General features: G+C 39.1%; 1 protein-coding gene across 1 annotated transcript in view; it reads right to left on the reverse strand.

The window, feature by feature from the left end:
- The window catches only part of ATP13A4 (ATPase 13A4), a 148,312-nt gene that overhangs the window by 16,931 nt on the left and 110,292 nt on the right, over positions 1-21,089 (reverse strand). Inside the window, exons 18-24 of the mRNA XM_060100136.1 lie at positions 12,544-12,668; positions 7,670-7,833; positions 6,731-6,853; positions 5,395-5,474; positions 3,930-3,972; positions 3,433-3,542; positions 1,451-1,547 (exon numbers count right to left, since the gene is read on the reverse strand). Coding sequence (XP_059956119.1) covers positions 1,451-1,547; positions 3,433-3,542; positions 3,930-3,972; positions 5,395-5,474; positions 6,731-6,853; positions 7,670-7,833; positions 12,544-12,668 — 742 coding nt within the window. The remainder of the gene's footprint in view (positions 1-1,450; positions 1,548-3,432; positions 3,543-3,929; positions 3,973-5,394; positions 5,475-6,730; positions 6,854-7,669; positions 7,834-12,543; positions 12,669-21,089) is intronic.

Consider the following 21,089-nt stretch of genomic DNA (forward strand, 5'->3'; position numbering starts at 1 on the left):
TTCATCTCTACTCTCTTTTCTACTTGTTAGCAGAAAGGTTGGGGTTTGGTCTGGCACAACAAAATGATACATTCCCAATGGTCAGTGACAAATGTGTGGTGATCTTACCTAAATTTCACCAATGGAAAATGAGAATAACTAAACCCACTATTTGCATTCTTGGGTGTTGTTAGAAAGTCCTGATAAAGCATCTTGATATTCTTGAAAAAAAATGTTCATGTCTTACTGATTTCAAGAAACTTGTTTCCTTCCCCCCACCACCCCCTTCGTGGAAAGGAGATAATGATGACCCATGTTTAACTCTACTTTTGAGCATAATGAGTTATTGGGATTCCAAAACAGGGCCAAATTTCTATAAACAGCTTCTCCTTTTCCAGCCTATTCATCAGTGAGAGGAAAAGGACTTATATAATCTGAAAATAACAGAAGTAAAAACCTTCATACCAGGAGCAAGGGGGCAAGACATAGAGATGAATCTAGATACCTTCAGCACAAATGGAATTCACTTTCTTAGTGTTACTTAACAGAATAAGCCCACGTGTTGATACGTCTTTTCTCCTTTTATATTTTGTTAAATAATAAAAACCATCACAAGACCTATGTGCTCTGGGGGGCATGATATGCCAATTTTCAAGTCCCTGTATTCAGGGAATCAGTGATATGCTGCTTTGTACTAGCTCATGCAAGTCAACTGCTAAAGTTTCAGGAATTCTGTGAGCTGGTTTTTAAACACAGCCAATATAAAAACTTAAATTATACAAATTTACCATTAAATAAATTATACTAAAAACACAGGTAATAAATAGCCCAAACTCATCACTCTCTAATCATTTTCCTACATTTAAATATTTTCCATGGTCTTAAGGTTATTTACAACTCTTGTATCTATATGGTGCAAGTACTACAGAATGGTATGTTACTGTATAATGCATCTCTTCCCAACTCCATGTTCAGTGACGTCAGGTAGATAGCTTGAAATCAGCCATGGTGGGAGTAGTTACGTCATTGAAATTGGTAAACATTAATCATCGGGTCTTGTGTTTCCAGGGAGAGCCAGTTATGAAACATTTACCAGAACCCCAATTAGAGAAGCACCTCTTTAACGAATGTTATGCTAGGGTGGAGCCACACTGGAACTGGGAAGATAGAGACCCAGTCCAGGCAAGCCAAAACAACAGTGAGGGAGAAAGTTTACCTTCAGTTCTGAACCTCAGCTACAACGAGATAAGAAACTTCTGTCAGAGAGTCAGAGAACCGACACCAACAACTTTTCCTTTGTATCCTTGTCTATTTCTGATTTACTTTCAAAAATGTTAAAGATAGTTTTAGAGAGGCTGTTGGTACTCGAAATATCCCATGTGCACTCTTTCTTTAAGAGGCATTGCAAATTGCCAGTGACCGCTACTTGTTTTAGCTCTCACTAACCAAGAGGCTAGGTGTCAAGTCATACCCAGTAGAGCAGCAGAACACCAACATACTGAATCATGCTGTACAGAGCCATGTACTTAAACATGCAAAATGAGGTAACAAGAGCTGCACGTCCTTCCCTGTAGGAGAAAAGAAATGAAAGAGCAATGAAATGAAAGTCACAAAAAGAAATGAGGTCAGTTATTCTGTGCTGTTCAGCTGAGCTCAGAAGAAAAAAATCAAAGCCTGATAATTCGATTGTTTGCCTGACAGACTGGACAGTCTTGAGCCAGTGGGAGCCGGCAGTCAGTGTACTAGATTTTCAAGGAAGACTAATTCCAGGCCAAGGTCCACAGGACTTTGATTGAGCTTTGGAGCCCGAATGTAGAGTTACTCTTGTCCTGTCTGCAGGCATTATTTCAGCTCTGAGTCAGGAGACCTGGGAACTGGTCCCAGATCTCCTATCTACTCACTAATGTGATTTGAAAGGTCATTTTCCCTCTCTTGGTCACAGTTTCTTCATCTGTGAACTGAGGAATTTAAATAAGATTGCAGGTTTGGGGGCTATTTTCATGCTCCAGGTGCTTCAGGAGTTTGCAACCATCTCATTCAAATTTCATTTGGCAGTCCCAACTTTTTCTAAAACTGAACTAAGACAATATGCACACTCAAATTAGGCATACATCAAATTTAAAGAGACTGGAATCAATAAGCCTGTTCATTTGTATTACTGTTGATTGACTTTGAATGAATAGTATATATTTAGAGTGTAAAATAGAGTACTTATGAAATGCCACTTTTATCTCATTCATTTGGGAAAAAATAGAGTTTAAATTTACTTCTGGTCAGAATGGTTTCCTGGGATTCCAAAAGCTGATCCTCAAACTAGCCTTTTTCCTGTATCAGGGCTTTGCTGCTGCTGTTTATTCCGCCTAGAAGGTGGTTTCTCCTCCTCCTCACCTCCTTAGAAAGGCTTCCCCACACCACCACTTCTGAAGCAGCCGATTCCACTGCGCAAGACATCTTCCAACTTTTCACACTACCCCTGGTTTTTCTGTGTGTGTGTTTATTACCCAACTTCTTCACGGGAAGAAATCTTCACGAGATCAAGGGACGTTCGATTTATTTGCTTCTGGGTCCCCAGTGCCTCCAACTGTTCCTGGCACTAAGTCCCTACTTTATAAATATTTGTCAAATGCATGAATACAGTTTTTAAATGGGGAGGAGCTAGTCAAATCATTATTTTAATGTGGTGGAAAGAGTATGATATTTGTAGATAAAACACATTGAAATAAAATTAATTCTCATGCAATCTTCAATCTTTTATGGCTGTGAGCTTCGATACATCAAGTTCTCTGAGCCTCAATTTCTTTGTTTGTAAAAGAAATAGTAACCATCCCTACAATTCCAGGTTGTTTTGATGTATAAGATACTAGGCATTAAAGCACTTTATAAACTGGAAACACATACTAGTTATAATAACCAAAAGCAGCCACAATGCTAATCATCTCCATCATTCAAACAAAAGGCAGCAGAAGTACATATTCTGGGGTTGGGGGAGGGGAACAAAGCACCAAGGGAAATTGTAGTAGAAGCAGCCAAGATGAATAAATATTCTGAAAAGTGGGGATAGGAAGGATATTCCAAGGATGCATAAAGAGGCAAGAGGAAAGGAAAGCAAGTAGGGAAGAGAAAGTTTCTGTCAATTCTCCATTAAGAAAGTATCTAAGGAGATTCATTTAAAATAATAATAAGAAGAGTATGATTGACATTTTCCAAGCAGCAACAAGTTCCAGGTTCTAATCTTCTAAAAATAATCTATTCAGTGGTTTTCATTAGAAATGCCACTGTTTTCCCAGGAGGTAAGTCCACTCTGGAGTAGAATGTTTGACTGCTTTCTCCCACAAAGCACCCTCCCCACCCAGAGACACACATTTCCACTGGTCTTTGCCTGGCAAAACAAAGGGGTCTGCACCTAAAAGTCAAGAGGCGTTAAAACAATGCTGGGGGAAAGTGCCTACTTACTTGATAAGGTGAGGTACACATTCAATGTTTGGAGTTTTAGAAGTGAAAGGTGAGGCCACAGATGCCTCCTGCTCTGATAAAGAGACGCCCACGTGAGCCATTTTCAAAGCCTGAAAGCAAAGAGTCAGCTTACTGTATAGATGCACACTCACACACATCTCTCCTGAGGCCACACAAGAAAGGCTAATTAAGCTGCTCATGAAGTGGCTTGTGGGCCGAAGCACTGGCCAGGAGATGATCAAATTTTGCTCTGCCTGCCACATAAGAAAGAGATGGCACTGGGACACCTAGCTAAAGAAGTGGAGAATCCAGAGCCAAATTCTACCCCATTTAGTCTGTACTGACCACTGAGTCATTGTGTGGCTTTGGTTAAAACCTTTCCAAACCGCCCACATCAGTTCCTCCTTCAAGAGGAATGGAGGTGGTATATATCCCAGGGGATACTATCTCTTACAGGGCTTGAAGCAAGTACAATTGACACACTGATAGCTACTTACCCCACAGTCATTGGCTCCATCACCACACATACCTACAAAGTAACTAAAAGGGAACCGTGTCAATTGTAGAGGAGATCAAATCAATCTTACCTGCTATTTGCTCTAATTAAAAAGATAAAATGAGCTTCATTACTTAAGGCTCAAACTTATTATTTATTTTAAGGGAGTTTCCCTAACAGTCTGGTTTGACTAAAATAAAGTATGACTCAGCAGTTCCTACAATGGATTAAGAAATCCCACACAGCCTTCCCGACTCCAAGTGATTCAAGGAGACCCTGCACTTCTCTGTCTAGGAGGCAGCTCTGTCAGCTGTAAAACAGGATGTTCACGATTATATGACAGCATGGCATGGTGGGGAGGGCACAGAATTTGAAGCCAGAAGATCTGGATCTCTGACCTGATCACTTCCCCATTTTGACTATCATTTTTCTCCCCTACAAGCATTATGAGTATTCGGTGAAGTGATGTATTCTAAAATGATAAATAAGAATTATTGTTGGTGACATTAATAGTAACTGGAGAGGAAATCCACTGTGTCAGCTGTCACTCAACTCACAAATGTGGTGCCAGGACCAGCAGTTGAAGAAAGAAAATATATCCCCATTTCAGGATTGCTTTTTGAGGCCGGATGAATACTGCTCTCTTGAATTGTTGATGAACACAGTCTGCTTTTTAAGGTAGGAGCACTCTGACAGTGTTTGCAGAATTTGCTGTACTTCTCTTCCACACTGCTACCTAAGGCAACGAATTTACTGTGGAGGTTTTTAGCCATATTGAGAAGATAGGGCTTTTTGAATATAGAACTTTTGCCTAGTGACTGAATCAATGAGTAGGAGGGTGGACAAGGGGCGAGTAGGAGTTGGAGCTGTGTGAGTGTGGTCCAGCACCAGAGGTAGAGAAAGCCTCCGAGACTCCATGGGCTTCCATTAACAGGAAATAAAGGATCCCAAATGATGGGATTCTGACAATGGAGACCCTTTGTGTTAAGAATATGTTTCTGATTTAGGATGGAGAGGATGCTTTGGCATAAGAATGTTTTAATATTTTTAGGGTTATGTGAATCTCTTGTCATAGGGACCTCCCTGTATCCTAACCGTGAAAATAATTTGTAAAAATGAAGTCTAAATTTTCATTGTACATTTAGGAGCCAAGTTCAGATGACCTTTCCAGAGTTATTTCTTGTGTCCCTTATGTTCTATTTCAGTGGGGTTCTCAATTCTGGATGCATAATTGACTTACAAAAGGAACTTTTAAAAAATACTGATTCCAAGTGCCCACATGAGCAATTGAATCAGAATCTCTGAATGGTGGTGTCCTGGTATTGCTAATTTTTCAAAGCTCCCAAGGTGACTGTCATGTGTAGCCACGTTAAGAACCACTGCCCTAGCCAAACTCAGTGACTTCCTTACTCTCCCCCTGTCATGCCTCCATGCACTTCACACCATCTGAATTGGTAAACACCTACTCTAGTTTCTGAAATTCTTCCACCAGACTGGATTTCTGCCCTGGAGACATTCTTGCAAAGATGGTCCCATTGATCAATATCTGTAGAGAATGCAAAAGGGAAAATTTTTTTTATTATGTCAGCTGGTCATACATGAAGTAATTGATAACATTCAGAACACTGACTGGGTATGATAACCATGAGTGAGAAAAATATTTGTTTCCAAGAAGTCCTTCTTTGGATTTTAAGACAGATGTTGAGACTTTGGTCATCAGATAAGTGATCAGGAAGACCAAAATCAGTAAAAATGACTACTTAATAGACATAATTGATGAAAATGATGACCTTCAGGAATTTAGCTCAGGGGCCATGAAGAATGTGGTCCTGAAAAACCCTGAGCTTGATGGAACCTTAAACCAGTAAAGTATGAGAAATTGCAAGATAACAAGAGGTCAGGATCCCAGGAGAATGAAAGGAGGCAATTGCTTCTCAGAAAATTGTTCAGATCTAGCAGAAAAATATCCTAGTGATGAGAGGGTGACTATCTGTGGTCTTTGACTTAACCATACCATCTGGGCTTGACCAATCGTGAAACTCAGCTGATATCTCCAGCCTTATTTGGGCTCTGAAACATTAATGGATTGTCACATTAATGGATTGTTGTATAAAAACCTGTACCAGCTCCATCCACCTGAACCCCAACCTACAGAGTCTAAATTCTTCTGTGTTACAGCTGTGTGCTCCCTGCTCTTCTTGGCTGTAAACTCAGCTTATTGTTCACTCAGCTTTAAAGTCTTCATTCTTTTTTTCTTAAACAGTACTTAAGATAATGAGCAATTGAATATAGATAAATTATCTTTGCTTTACACTGGACACAATCTTTCTCTAGTTTGCTACATGTTTTTTTATGTATATAACTTACCTGCCCTCATTGTGGGTTTGTTCTTCATCAGAAAATTTTAAGTTTGACCCTCTTTTGTATGCACGTCCTCTATCAAAAACCTAATGGAATTCCTCTATTCTTGGCCTGCCTTCCTGTATAATTGCTGGATTTACACTATACTGTGAGACCCCCTAACCATGGCAATATACTGACAACTCCCCCAAAGTAATCTTATCACTTGAGAAGTCACTAATATTTTAATCCTATAGATGATGGATAATTAGTTAATCAAATTTACTTATTTTAAATCTAGCAAGAGATGAAACAGCAGTGACCTCTGCAAAACTATCTGCTTCCCTTATGATACATTCAATAGGTATATCTAACCTAGTTAGAGGTTTGAAATTATTTACGATCATGCTCTGTGACATTGTAGCATCTTTACCAGGAGAGTGGTACCCTCTTAGAACTTACCTTTGGCAGTAGGCTGCCAAAATGTTGACTTATAACCTGGAAGGATTTTCCACTTAGGGCAAAATGGTAACTTCCTTCTCTGCTGTTATCAGAGACTTCTTCCCTGATGTTAATGTAATTGTCCTGCAAAGCAAGACACAGTAATTTTAGACTTGATAGAGTGGTTAGGACCACAAGCATAACTGAGCGAAGGCAACAGTGACAGTCTGGGATCTCTCTATAAAAGTCACACTCCAGCCCTGATTCCTCAGAGAAGCACTTGCTCTTTGCTGGATCAATCTTTGCACATCAACAGCCTCTAGTGAACAGGGAGGTAACACGTACTCATGTCCTGTTCCCATCCTGATTTGATCTCAGTGAGTCCCAGAGAAAAGCACATTTCACACATTTCAAGCGTAAAATACAAAAGCATTGCAGCTTAACAAATCTCTCCCTGAGGTGAGAACTTTCCTTTTTTTTTTTTTACAGAATTAATATTGTTTCACAAGGACATAATAGAGATAGGATCCTGACAAGATTGGAGATAAATGAATAAAGCTTCTTCCCACCCTGAAGATATAGTCTGATTTTCCAATGTACACAGCAGTGTCTCTCTTAGGGACTAAATCCCCTTTGAACCCAGCGGGATGGCTGGCAAGCAAGGGAAAAAATGGAAAATTAGACTTGCAGCCCCACTTACTATATTCTTTCTAAAAACTTCTTTAAGTTTAAAAGAATGGATTATTTCCAGCACCCAGGAAAGCAGCATACCTTAAAGCTCAGTAGGAATGGTATGGAAAAATGATATAATTGAGTTCTTTGAACTGTATACATGTTAGACATTTGGAGAAGTATGTTGACCCTAGGTCACCTGTACACCTCTGCCAGTCAAAGCTGCTCAGTAGCCAACACTGTGTGATCAGTTAGATAATATGGCAGAAGGTCTGCTTTTAGGTATACCTGATTCCTATAAGCAATATGTTTCTTCTCTTCGACTAATTGCCAAGATATAGATGCTGATGAGGACTCAGTAGTTTCATTTGCTTCAATGAGAATGACTTTCTGGCTTTCAGAAACCATTCCAGACTTTCTGGCCACTGTTATTGCAGTCTGAAGATTGTCACCTAGAAGAAAGGAAAAGTATCCCAAGATGAGATCGAAGAGACAGAACCAATTCATGTAGAACCTAGAAAACTAGGGTAAGGAGTTCAGACCTTATTTTTGGTGTGAGAAGAAACAGTCTCTAAGTTCTCTCTCAGCCCTGACCTTCCATGATTCTATGATCCCTTTTCTTATTATTGCTGCTTTTCATCTGGTTTACTTTATGACCTACTAGTATATTTTTGCCAGGGAGTGGGAAGTAAAATTAAAAAAGAAAAGTTCAAATATATTTCTGTTATTTGTCAACAGTTAGTAAATGTTTAGCAAAACTCTACTGGTTAATATGACATCTAATGGTTCCACTTCCAGCTAATATGGAGTAAGCCCACTAGAATCTATTTCTCCCACTGATTACAGTGGAAAACTCTGGAAAAAATACCATTAAAAAAACCTACCTGAGGACTTTGAAAAGTAAACACAAATGGCAGAATGTGAAAGGGAGTCAAATTTGGAGAAATAATCTACAAGGTAGAGAGATTCTCAGCTTTTTTTCTCTTTCCTCTCATATAATTTGACCTGAGTGTGAGCCCCAGTCCCAGAGCTGTGCAGATAGCTAAAACTCCGAGAAAAACCTACTTTTTCTGGCCAAAGAAACCAGTAAAGGGACACTGGAGGGCTGAAGAGTTGTGAGGGAAATCCTAGAAAGAAGGGAGCTAGACAAGGAGACTAATTCAGTGTATGAACTATGTAAGCCCCAAGCTCAACCCAGAGCTGTGCACATATAGAGCAAACCCAAGGAAGGATAGCAAAAACTTCAAGAAATGAACTATGATATTAGTCACCTTCTATATTCCAGAGTTTTGCTTGCTAAAACAAAAAACTCAACATTCTCTAGAGGATTTTAACAGGATCCAAAGTATCCCAACATAATATTCAAAATGTTCAGGATTCTCAACATGTGAAAAACCTGGAAAATCTGGCCAATTCTCAAGAAAAAACAATTCAATAGTTGCCTGTCCCAAGATGACACAGATGTTGGAATTATCAGACAATGCTTTTAAAGCAGCTATTGTAATCCTCCTCCACGTGGTGAAGGTTAATACTCTTGAAATAAATGACAAGATAGAAGTTCTCAACTGAAAAAGAAAAGAACAAAGATTGAAGAATATCAAAAGAACTCACATTCATGTCATTAGAGCCCAAGAAGGAGAGGAGAAAGATTGGAACAGGAAAAAATTTTTTGAAGAAATAATAGCAGAAAACTTCCCAAATATGGTAAAAGATTTAAAGTTACAGATTCAAGAAGCTCAGTGAATCCCAAACAATATAAATTCAGTGAAAACCACACCCAGACACATAATCAAGCTGCTAAAAAACCGAAGATAAAGCAAATATCTTAGGAGCAGCTAAGGAAAACAATAAATTGCATATAAGGAAACAATAATTCAAATTATCACAGATTTCTCATCAAAAACCATGAAGGCAAGATAACAGTGAAACATCTTTAAAGTGCTGAAAGAAAAAAATTGTCAACTGAGACTCCTATAGCTAAAGGAAATATTCTCAGGAATGAAGAAGAAATAAAGACATTCTTAGGCAAGGGAATCTAAGATAATTTGTGTCAGCAGATATGCTCAAAAAGAAATGCTTAAAGAAGTTCTTCAGGCTGAAAGGAAATGATACCAGAGGGAAACTTGCAACATAAGACATGAACGTTTAGGAACAGAAATAATAAAGAGCTGGATAAATATAAAGTCGATTTTTCTTCACTTATGTTCTCCAACTCTTGACTGTTGAAATGAAAAACTCTAACATTGTCTGGTGGGGTTTCATTTTATGTCATACACATATATATACAACAATAACAGAGGAGGGAAAGTAGGGGATGTTTATGATGACAAGCCTTCTTGAAAGGGTAGGTACAGATATTGTGATTCATAGAGCAACCACTAAAAAAAATAATGTAACAACTGGCTGGCTATTTCTAACATGGTTTCTCCCAGGTTTCTACCAAAATACTTTGAGAATCCTCAAAATAGCTAACTGGGGGGAAGGAGATGCTCTAGCCTGAGATCAGAAGAGTACAGGGAGCCCTGAGAGTGAGAGGCTCTTCCACATGCCTCAGCAGGGCAACAACAGCCATCTGCTTTGCTATCTGTCACCTGCGAGAGGTCTGTTGTTTAGAACATGCAGCCCAGGCCTGATACTCAACCATCTGACTGAAAAAGATAAAAACTACTTAAGAAATTCCAGAAGCTAGATAAGGAAATATAAGGCAGAACAACCAGAACATGACTGGTAAAGTAGGCTAGCTGCTGGAGACAGTAGAAAGCTGCATTAAAAATAATGAGAGCACTTAGGAAACTCAAATGGAGCACAGGGAAAAAATGGTTTTCTAAAGTCACTCCTACTCCAAAACACAATTTAAGAACTTCAAAATTCAAAAGGTGATTTGAAGGAGATCATCCTCATTTCTGATACCTGAGTTTTCAGTTTGAAAAAATTCGGTGCAAAAAAAGAACTCTTAAAGCTCAGAGCAAAATTATAAAAATATGAGAGTTACATAAGATAGACTAAAAGGATGTATGTACAACATGGGGAATATAGCCAATATTTTGTAGTAACTGTAAATGGAATATAGCCTTTAAAAATTATATGAAAAATTTTAAAATATGAGTTATAAGAAAAAAAACAGAAGAGACTGAGAGGATAGATCCAGGAAGCCTGTCATGGAAATTCCAGAGGGGAAGAAGGAAAGAGAGAGAACAAAAGCCCTAATTAACAATAGAAGAAATTTTCCTGAGAAGAAGAAGACAGATTAAAAATGCTCACAATGTTCCAGACTAAATTAATGAAAAAAGACAAACATATAGGCACATCTTGGTAATATTTCTAAACTCCAAAGTTAAAGAAAAAGGATTATATGTAAACAGAACAAGTTACCTACAGTGGACTCCACTGGCCTTGTGATATGCAATACCAAAAACCGGAAGACAAAAGAATAAAACCTACAGACCATTAATAAAAAAGGACTCTATATATAAAATAGATAACTAATAAGGACCTACTGTATAGCACAGAGAACTCTACTCTGTAATGTAGAGTTCTCTACATTAGTAGTGTAATATAGGTCTCTGTAATGACTTATATGGGAAAAGAACCTAAAGAAGAGTGGATATATTATATGTATTAATATACGTATAACTGATTCACTTTGCTGTACACCTGAAACTAATACAACATTATAAATCAACTATACTCCAATAAAAATTTCTTTTTAAAAGTACTCTAGGGGCTTCCCTGGTGGCGCAGTGGTTGAGAGTCCACCTGCCGATGCAGGGCACGCGGGTTCGTGCCCCAGTCCGGGAAGATCCCACATGCCGCAGAGCGGCTGGGCCCGTGAGCCATGGCCATGGAGCCTGCGCGTCCGGAGCCTGTGCTCCGCAATGGGAGAGGCCACAACAGTGAGAGGCCCGCATACCGCAAACAAACAAACAAAAAAAGGTACTCTAACCCAAACGTCCTATACCCAGGCAAGACATCATTCACCTATCAGAGCAAAGGAAGATATTTCAGGGTATATAAAAGATCAGAGAGCATATCACCCTTCCAACCCATCCAAGGACAATTCTTCAGAAAAATTACAACCAAGCAAGGAAAGAAGCAGAACAGAAATTTCAATATGAAAGAAGAAGTGAAGAGGGAGTGTTGTGAGTGATTAGCTCTTACTTCTACATAAATCTAACTGGTAAAGGATAGATCCTGAGACTGTGTAAAATAAGTACTAAATAAAAATTTTGAAACAGAAGGGTCATAATGTAAGGGGAATTCTAACAAGTAGTAAACTAACTCAGCAGCACCTAGAAGTTGGGGTGAGGGGCTATGAAGGGAGAGGGAAAAACTGATCCAAAAGTCTCTTGGATTGGGGGGTGTGGTAGTGGAGGGGGATGGAGAAGCACAAAAGAGGAGGTGAACGTATTCTCGAGTTTCCAACATCAAATTGGGTTCAAGGACAGTGGGATAGGGAGAGAGTGCTTAGGTGGGGCAAGACTGTATCTTGATGCCAGAATTCATAGAGTTAAATGCATCTGACTTCGAGAGCAGAGAAAGGGAAGGCAATACACACTCAAAAAACATGAAGGCATTAGGAAATCATTGACTCTCTACTCGGAAGCATTCATTAAGAAATTTGACACATTTCTCTTGCACAGTCCTTTCTCACTGCTCCCTTGTTTGTGATTTGGAGTTTGGGAGTGAGAGTAGAAGGGACAGCATTTTTTAATCTCCAGAATTGTAGCTCTCATTGATGGGCCTTCAATGTATTTTACAGACCATGCTGACTAAGCATTCTTCTTCTCCGAACATTTAATAATAAAAATCAACATCTTTGCATGGCTTATGTCTTCTTATTCAGTTGTTATTTCAAACGTTCCCTCTCAGAAAGGACACTTCATCTAAAGTAGCTGGTCAGACACACTTTACCACATCACCTGTTTTATGTATCTCATAACACTTATTGTTAGCTGTTTATTCAATTGAATGATTGATTTTCTATCTTAAGCCACGTAAAAGGATGCTCAGAGTAATAATTTTGCCTATTTTGTTGTCCATGTCCAGTGTCTAGAACAGTGTCTGGCCCATAGTAGCAAGTCAACAAGATTTGCTAAATGAGTGAATCTCTGTCTATTTCCACATCAAATTCTTCCTGTTTTCACACACACTTTGTTCTATACCTGTGATCATTACAGTCCTTATCCGGGCTGAGATGAGCTCTTCCAAGGCAGGTTTTGTCTCTTCCTTCAGTCGATTCTCCAAGATCAGCAATCCCAGAAATATCAGGTCTGATTCTACCTGGTCCCTGGAAGTATATGGATGATTGAACAGAACTCACACATTACAGTCTTTCTTACAGGAAGCGAAACAAAAACAAAGTCAGATATCTTCCTCTCAGAGTGGTCCCCACTCACTCATTCACGCACCATTCCTGGGGCACTGAATGTGTGCAGGAACTATCCAGAAAGAAAACAGGAGGGGGCACAAGGATATAAAGACTTTTGTTCTGACACAACTGAAATGAAGAGAGGATGCTTATTAAGGATGAGATTAACTTTAGTCTTTGTAGAGAATGAATTAAATTACCACAAAGCTGTCTTCCATCTTCTGTGGTGATTTCCATCACCATACCTGGTAACAACCACCAGAGAGTTCTAGCTCTGGTAGAAAACACCATTAAAAATAAGTGAGGTGAGGCGCCTTCAAGATGGCGGAGGAGTAAGATGTGGAGAACAACTTCCTCCCCACAAATAAATCAGAAATACATCTACATGTGGAACAGCTACTACAGAACACTTACTGAATGCTGGCAGAAGACCTCAGCTATCCCAAAAGGCAAGAAACTCCACACGTACATGGCCATGTGGCTGACAGGGTCTTGGTGCTCTGGCTGGGTATCAGGCTTGAGCCTCTGAGGTTGGAGAGCTGAGTTTAGGACATTGGTCCACCAGAGACCTCCTGGCCCCATGTAATATCAAATGGTGAAAGCTGTCCCAGAGATCTCCATCTCAACGCAAAGACCCAGCTCCCCTCAATGACCAGCAAGCTACAGTGCTGGACACCCTATGCCAAACAACTAGCAAGACAGTCACACAACCCCACCCATTAGCAGAGAAGCTGCCTAAAATCATAATAAGTTCACATACACCCCCAAACATACCACCAGGCATGGTCCTGCCCACTAGAAAGACAAGATAGAACCTCACCCACTAGAACACAAGCACTAGTCGCCTCCACCATAAAGCCTACACAACCCACTGAACCAACATTAGCCACTGGGAACAGGCACCAAAAACAACGGGAACTATGAACCTGCAGCCTGAAAGAAGGAGACCCCAAACACAGTAAGTTAAGCAAAATGAGAAGACAGAGAAACACACAGCAGATGGAGGAGAAAGGTAAAAACTCACCAGACAAAACAAATGAAGAGGAAATAGGCAGTCTACCTGAAAAAATTTCAGAGTAATGATAGTAAAGTTGATCCCAAATCTTAGAAATAGAATGGAGAAAATACAAGAAACATTTAACAAGGACCTAGAAGAACTAAAGAGCAAACAAACAATGATGAACAACACATTAAAAATTCTCTAGAAGGAATGGATAGCAGAATAACTGAGGCAGAAGAATGGATAAGTGACCTGGAAGATAAAATAGTGGACATAACTACCACAGAGCTGAATAAAGAAAAAAAGAATGAAAAGAATTGAGGACAATCTCAGAGACCTCTTGGACAAAATTAAACACACCAACATTCGAATTATAGGGGTCCCAGAAGAAGAAGAGAAAAAGAAAGGGACGGAGAAAGTATTTCAAGAGATTATAGTTGAACACTTCCCCAATATGGGTAAGGAAATAGTCAATCAAGTCCAGGAAGGGCAGAGAGTCCCATACAGGATAAATCCAAGGAGAAACATGCCATGACACATATTAATCAAACTATCAAAAATAAAATTCAAAGAAAAAATATTAAAAGCAGCAAGAGAAAAGCAACAATTAACATACTAGGAAATTCCCATAAGGTTAACAGCTGATCACTTAGCAGAAACTCTACAAGCCAGAAGAGGGTGGTAGGACATATTTAAAGTGATGAAAGGGAAAAACCTACAACCAAGATTACTCTACACAGCAATGATATCATTCAGACTTGAGGGAGAAAATAAAAGCTTTACAGATAATCAAAAGCCAAGAGAATTCAGAACCACCACACCAGCTTTACAACAAATGCTAAAGGAACTTCTCTAGGCAAGAAACACAACACAAGGAAAAGACCTACAATAATGAACCAAAACAATTAAGAAAGTGGTAATAGAAAAATACATATCGATAACTACCTTAAATGTAAATGGATTAAATGCTCCAACCAAAAGACATAGACTGGCTGAATGGATACAAAAGCAAGACCTGTACATATGCTGTCTACAAGAGACTGGCTTCAGACCTAGGGACACACACAGACTGAAAGTGAGGAGATGGAAAAAGGTATTCTATGCAAATGGAAATCAAAAGAAAGCTGGAGTAACAATTCTCATATCAGACAAAATAGACTTTAAAATAAAGACTATTACAAGAGACAAAGAAGGACACTATATAATGATCAAGGGAGCAATCCAAGAAGAAGATATAACATTGTAAATATTTATGCACCCAACACAGGAGCACCTCAATACATAAAGCAAATACTAACAGCCAAAAAAGGGGAACTTGACAGTAACACAATAATAGTAGGGGACTTTAACACCCCACTTTCACCAATGGACAGATCATCCAAAATGAAAATAAATAAGAAAACACAAGCTTTAAATGACATATTAGATGAGGTGGACTAATTGATATTTATAGGACATTCCATGCAAAAACAACAGAAAACACTATCTTCTCAAGTGCTCATGGAACATTCTCCAGGATAGAGCCTATGTTCAGTCACAAATCAAGCCTTGGTAAATTTAAGGAAATTGAAATTACATCAAGTATCTTTTCTGACCACAATGCTATGAGACTAGATATCAAGTACAGGAAAAAATCTGTAAAAAATACAAACACATGGAGGCTAAACAATACACTACTAAATAACCAAGAGATCACTGAAGAAATCAATGAAGAAATCAAAAAATACCTAGAAACAAATGATAATGAAAACAGGAAGACCCAAAACCTATGGGATGCAGCAAAAACAGTTCTAAGAGGGAAGTTTATGGCAATACAATCCTACCTAAAGAAACAAGAAACATCTCAACTAAACAACCTAACCTTACACCTAAAGCAATTAGAGAAAGAAGAACAAAAAACCCCAAAGTTAGCAGAAGGAAAGAAATCATAAAGATTACATCAGAAATAAATGAAAAAGAAATGAAGGAAACAGTAGCAAAGATCAATAAAACTAAAAGCTGGTTCTTCGAGAAGATAAACAAAATTGATAAACCATTAGCCAGACTCATCAAGAAAAAAAGGGACAAGACTCAAATCAACAGAATTAGAAATTAAAAAGGAGAAGTAACAACTGACATGCAGAAATACTTAAGGCTCATGAGAGATTACTACAAGCAACTATATACCAATAAAATGCACAACTTGGAAGAAATATACAAATTCTTAGAAAAGCACAACCTTCCGAGACTGAATCAAGAAGAAATAGAAAATATAAACAGACCAATCACAAACACTGAAATTGAGACTGTGATTAAAAATCTTCCAACAAACAAAAGCCCAGGACCAGATGGCTTCACAGGTGAATTCTAACAAACATTTAGAGAAGAGCTAACACCTATCCTTCTCAAACTCTTCCAAAATATAGCAGAAGGAGCAACACTCCCAAACTCATTCTACGAGGCCACCATCACCCTGATACCAAAATCAAAGATGCCACAAAGAAAGAAAACTACAGGCTAATATCACTGATGAATATAGATGCAAAAATCCTCAACAAAATACTAGCAAACAGAAACCAACAGCACATTAAAAGGATCATACACCATGATCAAGTAGGGTTTATCGCAGGAATGCAAGGATACTTCAAAATATGCAAATCAATCAATGTGATACACCACATTAACAAATTGAAGGAGGAAAAGCATATGATCATCTCAATAGATACAGAAAAACTTTTGACAAACTTCAACACCAATTTATGATAAAACCCCTCCAGAAAGTAGGCACAGAGGGAACTTACCTCAAAATAATAAAGGCCATATATGACAAACCACAGCCAACATCATTCTCAATGGTGAAAAACTGAAACCATTTCCACTAAGATCAGGAACAAGACAAGGTTGCTCACTCTCACCACTATTATTCAACATAGTTTTGGAAGTTTTAGGCAGAGCAGTTATAGAAGAAAAAGAAATAAAAGGAATCCAAGTCAGAAAAGAAGGAAACTGTGACTGTTTTCAGGTGACATGATACTATACATAGAGAATCCTAAAGATGCTACCAGAAAACTACTAGAGCTAATCAATGAATTTGGGAAAGTAGCAGGATACAAAACTAATGCACAGAAATCTCTTGCATTCCTATACACTAATGATGAAATATCTGAAAGAGAAATTAAGGAAACACTCCCATTTACCCCTGCAAAAAAAAGAAAAAATACCTAGGTATAAACCTACCTAAGGAGACAAAAGACCTGTATGCAGAAAACTATAAGACACTGATGAAAGAAATTAAACACTATACAAACAGATGGAGAGATATACCATGTTCTTGGATTGGAAGAATGAATATTGTGAAAATGACTATACTACCCAAAGCAACCTACAGATTCAATGCAATCCCTGTCAAACTACCAATGGCATTTTTCACAGAACTAGAACAAAAAATTTCACAATTTGTATGGAATCACAACAGACCCCAAATAGCCAAAGCAATCTTGAGAAAGAAAAAAGGAGCTGGAGGAATCAGGCTCCCTGATTTCACACTGTACTACAAAGCTACAATAATCTAGACAGTATGGTACTGGCACAAAAACAGAAATGTAGATCAATGGAACAGGATAGAAAGCTCAGAGATAAACCCATGCACATTTGGTCGCCTTATCTTTGATAAAGGAGGCAAGAATATACAATGGAGAAATGACAGACTCTTCAATAAGTGGTGCTGGGAAAACTGGACAGCTACATATAAAAGAATGAAATTAGAACACTTCCTAACACCATACACAAAAATAAACTGAAAATGGATTAAAGGCCTAAATGTAAGGCCAGACACTATAAAGGTCTTTGAGGAAAACACTCTAGAGGAAAACACTTAGAGGCAGAACGCTCCATGGCATAAAACACAGCAAGATCCTTTTTGACCCACGTCCTAGAGAAATGGAAATAAAAACAAAAATAAACAAAGGGACCTAGTGAAACTTAAAAGCTTTTGCACAGCAAAGGAAACCATAAACTAGACAAAAAGACAGCTGTCAGAATCGGAGAGAATATTTGCAAATGATGCAACTGACAAAGGATTAATCTCCAAAATATACAAGCAGCTCATTCAGCTCAATATCAAAAAAAAAAGAAACCCAATCCAAAAATGGGCAGAAGACCTAAATAGACTTTTCTCCAAAGAAGATATACAGATTGCCAACAAACACATGAAAGGATGCTCAACATTGCTAATCATTAGAGAAATGCAAATCAAAACTACAATTAGGTATCACCACACACTGGTCAGAATGGCCATCATCAAAAAATCTACAAACAATAAATGCTGGAGAGGGTGTGCAGAAAACAGAACCCTCTTGCACTCTTGGTGGGAATGTAAATTGATACAGTCACTATGGAGAACAGTACGGAAGTTCATCAAAAAACTAAAAATAGAACTACCATATGACGCAGTAATCCCATTACTGGGCATATACCCTGAGAAAACCATAATTCAAAAAGAGTCATGTACCACAAAGTTCATTGCAGCACTATTTACAATAGCCAGGACATGGAAGTAACCTAAGTGTCCATCGACAGGTGAATGGATAAAGAAGATGTGGCACATATATACAATGGAATATTACTCAGCCATAAAAAGAAACAAAATTGGGGGATTCCCTGGTGGCACAGTGGTTAAGAATCTGCCTGCCAATGAAAGGGACACAGGTTCTTGCCCTGGCCAGGGAAGTTCCCACATGCCACGAAGCAACTAAGCCTGTGCACCACAACTACTGAGCCTGAGCTCTAGGGCCCACAAGCCACAACTACTGAGCCCACGTGCCACAACTACTGAAGCCTGCACGCCTAGAACCTGCACTCCACAACAAGAGAAGCCACGAGAATGAGAAGCCCGTGCACCGCAACAAAGAGAAGCCCCCACTCACTGCAACTAGAGAAAGCCTGAACACAGCAATGAAGACCCAACACAGCCAAAAATAAATAAATTTATATTTTAAAAAAAAGAAACGAAATTGAGTTATTTGTACTGAAGTGGATGGACCTAGAGTCTGTCATACAGAGTGAAGTACATTAGAAAGAGAAAAACAAATACCCCCTGCTAACACATATATATGGAATCTAAAAAAAAAAACAGAAAAACAAAATGGTTCTGAAGAACTTAGGGGCAGGACAGGAATAATATGCAGAACTAGAGAATGGACTTGAGGACATGTGGAGGGGGAAGGGTAAGCTGGGACGAAGTGAGAGAGTGGTATGGACATATATACACTACCAAATGTAAAATAGCTAGTGGGAAGTAGCTACGTAGCACAGGGAGCTCAGCTTGGTGCTTTGTGTCCACCTAGAGGGGTGGGATAGGGAGGGTGAGAGGGAGACGCAAGATGGAGGAGATATGGGGATGTATGTATATGTATAGCTGATTCACTTTGTTACACAGCAGAAACTAACACAACACTGTAAATCAATTATACTCCAATAAAGATGTTAAAAAAAGAAGTGAGGCACAAGATAAATAAAACAAAAAACCAGTTTCTCTAGAAATCAAAGCTAGAGAAATCTATATTTTAGTCCCAAGAGGCATGAGGCCATAATCTCAAAAAAGGACCCCTTCTTTTGAAGCCAAGCTTCTCTCTCCCTCCCTGTCTCTCTCTGTCTCTCAGCAGGCAGCATTGCTTCTCTACATAACGTGTGAATGTTTCTGCAAACAAAGAAATTCTTCGAGGCTCCTGACCATCGCACGAACATTTCCAAAACCTTCCACAGGACCAAGTGCAGGGGAGTATATTTGGGATTGTGGTTTCAAAGATTCTTCCATGATTCATTTATCTGAGACCCAGATACCTCTACCATACACAAGAGCAAGGCACCAGTACCGCCCAATTCTGGTCGAAATACAGATGAAAGCAAAAAAACCAACCTGACTTGCTTGTCTCAATGTTGGGCCTCACTTCAATCAGGGGTCTGAACTAGAATTAGGAGCACTCTCCAGGACACAGCTAACACCTCCACTGGAGTGGCAGAAAGTGGACACAGCTGAACTACTCACCTCAGAGCTGGCTCAGAAGGATAGCACTTCCGATTTTTCTGAACCTGGTGTTTAAGTCTCTCCATAATCTGAATCCAAATGATCTTTCCAGCTTCATCTTTCACTAAATTCTTTGTCCACCCCGACCTCCAGCCAAGTTGGACCACTTACCATGGGTGTACTCTGTACACAAACATCTCTAAACATTTGCTCTAGGCGCTGTAAGACGTTTCCTCTTATTTCATGGAGAAGGTTATAATTTCCCTTTATCTGCCATTGAAACCCTTCCTATATTTTGAACCTGAGCTCACATGCACCTCCCCATAAAGACTTCCCCAGAGAGAAACAATTGCTCCCTCAACATATTACTTATACCTCAATTTAGCTTGTATTTTATTTGTCCGTATATTATCATTCTTTGCTATCTGATCTGTCTCTCTGTCTCAGCTCCTTAAGGGCAACCTTTCTCAGTTCAGTGACAAGTTCAACAATAGTCATGCGATGCTTATCACAGAGGAGGTGCTCGGCAAACATTTGCCAGTTGAAATGCTCTACTGTCTGCTGTAACCATTTTTCGCCAGGTGACCTAGGAAAATTTACTTCCTTTTTCAGAATTTCTACTACCAGAGGGCTCTCACAGGAACTAAAGTCAACCAGTCTGTCAGATCAATGACCATTTAGTGAACACACAGATAAGTGCAAGGAACAGGTCTCTGGAAAGGGGAAGAGAATATGCAGGAACTATAGTAGCTTCCAACTCCAGAGATTTGACATTCAACTCGGGGGAAAAGATTAGACCTGACCACTTTGGTTACATGGAAGGCTGGGAAAGTATCATGATCGTGTGCAAATAAGAGTCCTATGGCATCAAAGAGGAAGGTGAAATCATTTCTGGGTGGAGTGATTGGAGAAGCTTTATGAGAGGAGGTGATATTTAAGCTGCTCTTTGAAGGATAACTTAGTTGATGCTTGACTCAGGTCCTCTAATCTTTCTAGTGGCCCTCATACACAGGCATCAGGTTTTAGACATTTTCAGAGATGACTGACATGGTCCAACCACAAGGAACCAGATCGGGCCAAGAAAATGGCTGCAGGGTCAAGCATCTGACAAAGTCTGCAACCCACTTTGGCACTCGTTTTTCTGGTTCCTCTGGCACATGGCCTTCATAGGGTTCAGTGCACAGTAATCAGGAGACCAGCATTCTAATCCCAGCTCTGAGACTACCTTACTGTGTAACTATGGGCAAATCATTTTCCTTGTCTGGCAATCTATCTCTACTTTTATAAAAGCAGATGGTGAAACTAATGGATCTGCAAAGTCTCTTCTAGCTCTAAC

Source organism: Mesoplodon densirostris, chromosome 5 (genome assembly GCF_025265405.1).
Source record: "Mesoplodon densirostris isolate mMesDen1 chromosome 5, mMesDen1 primary haplotype, whole genome shotgun sequence".
NCBI classification, from domain to species: domain Eukaryota; kingdom Metazoa; phylum Chordata; class Mammalia; order Artiodactyla; family Ziphiidae; genus Mesoplodon; species Mesoplodon densirostris.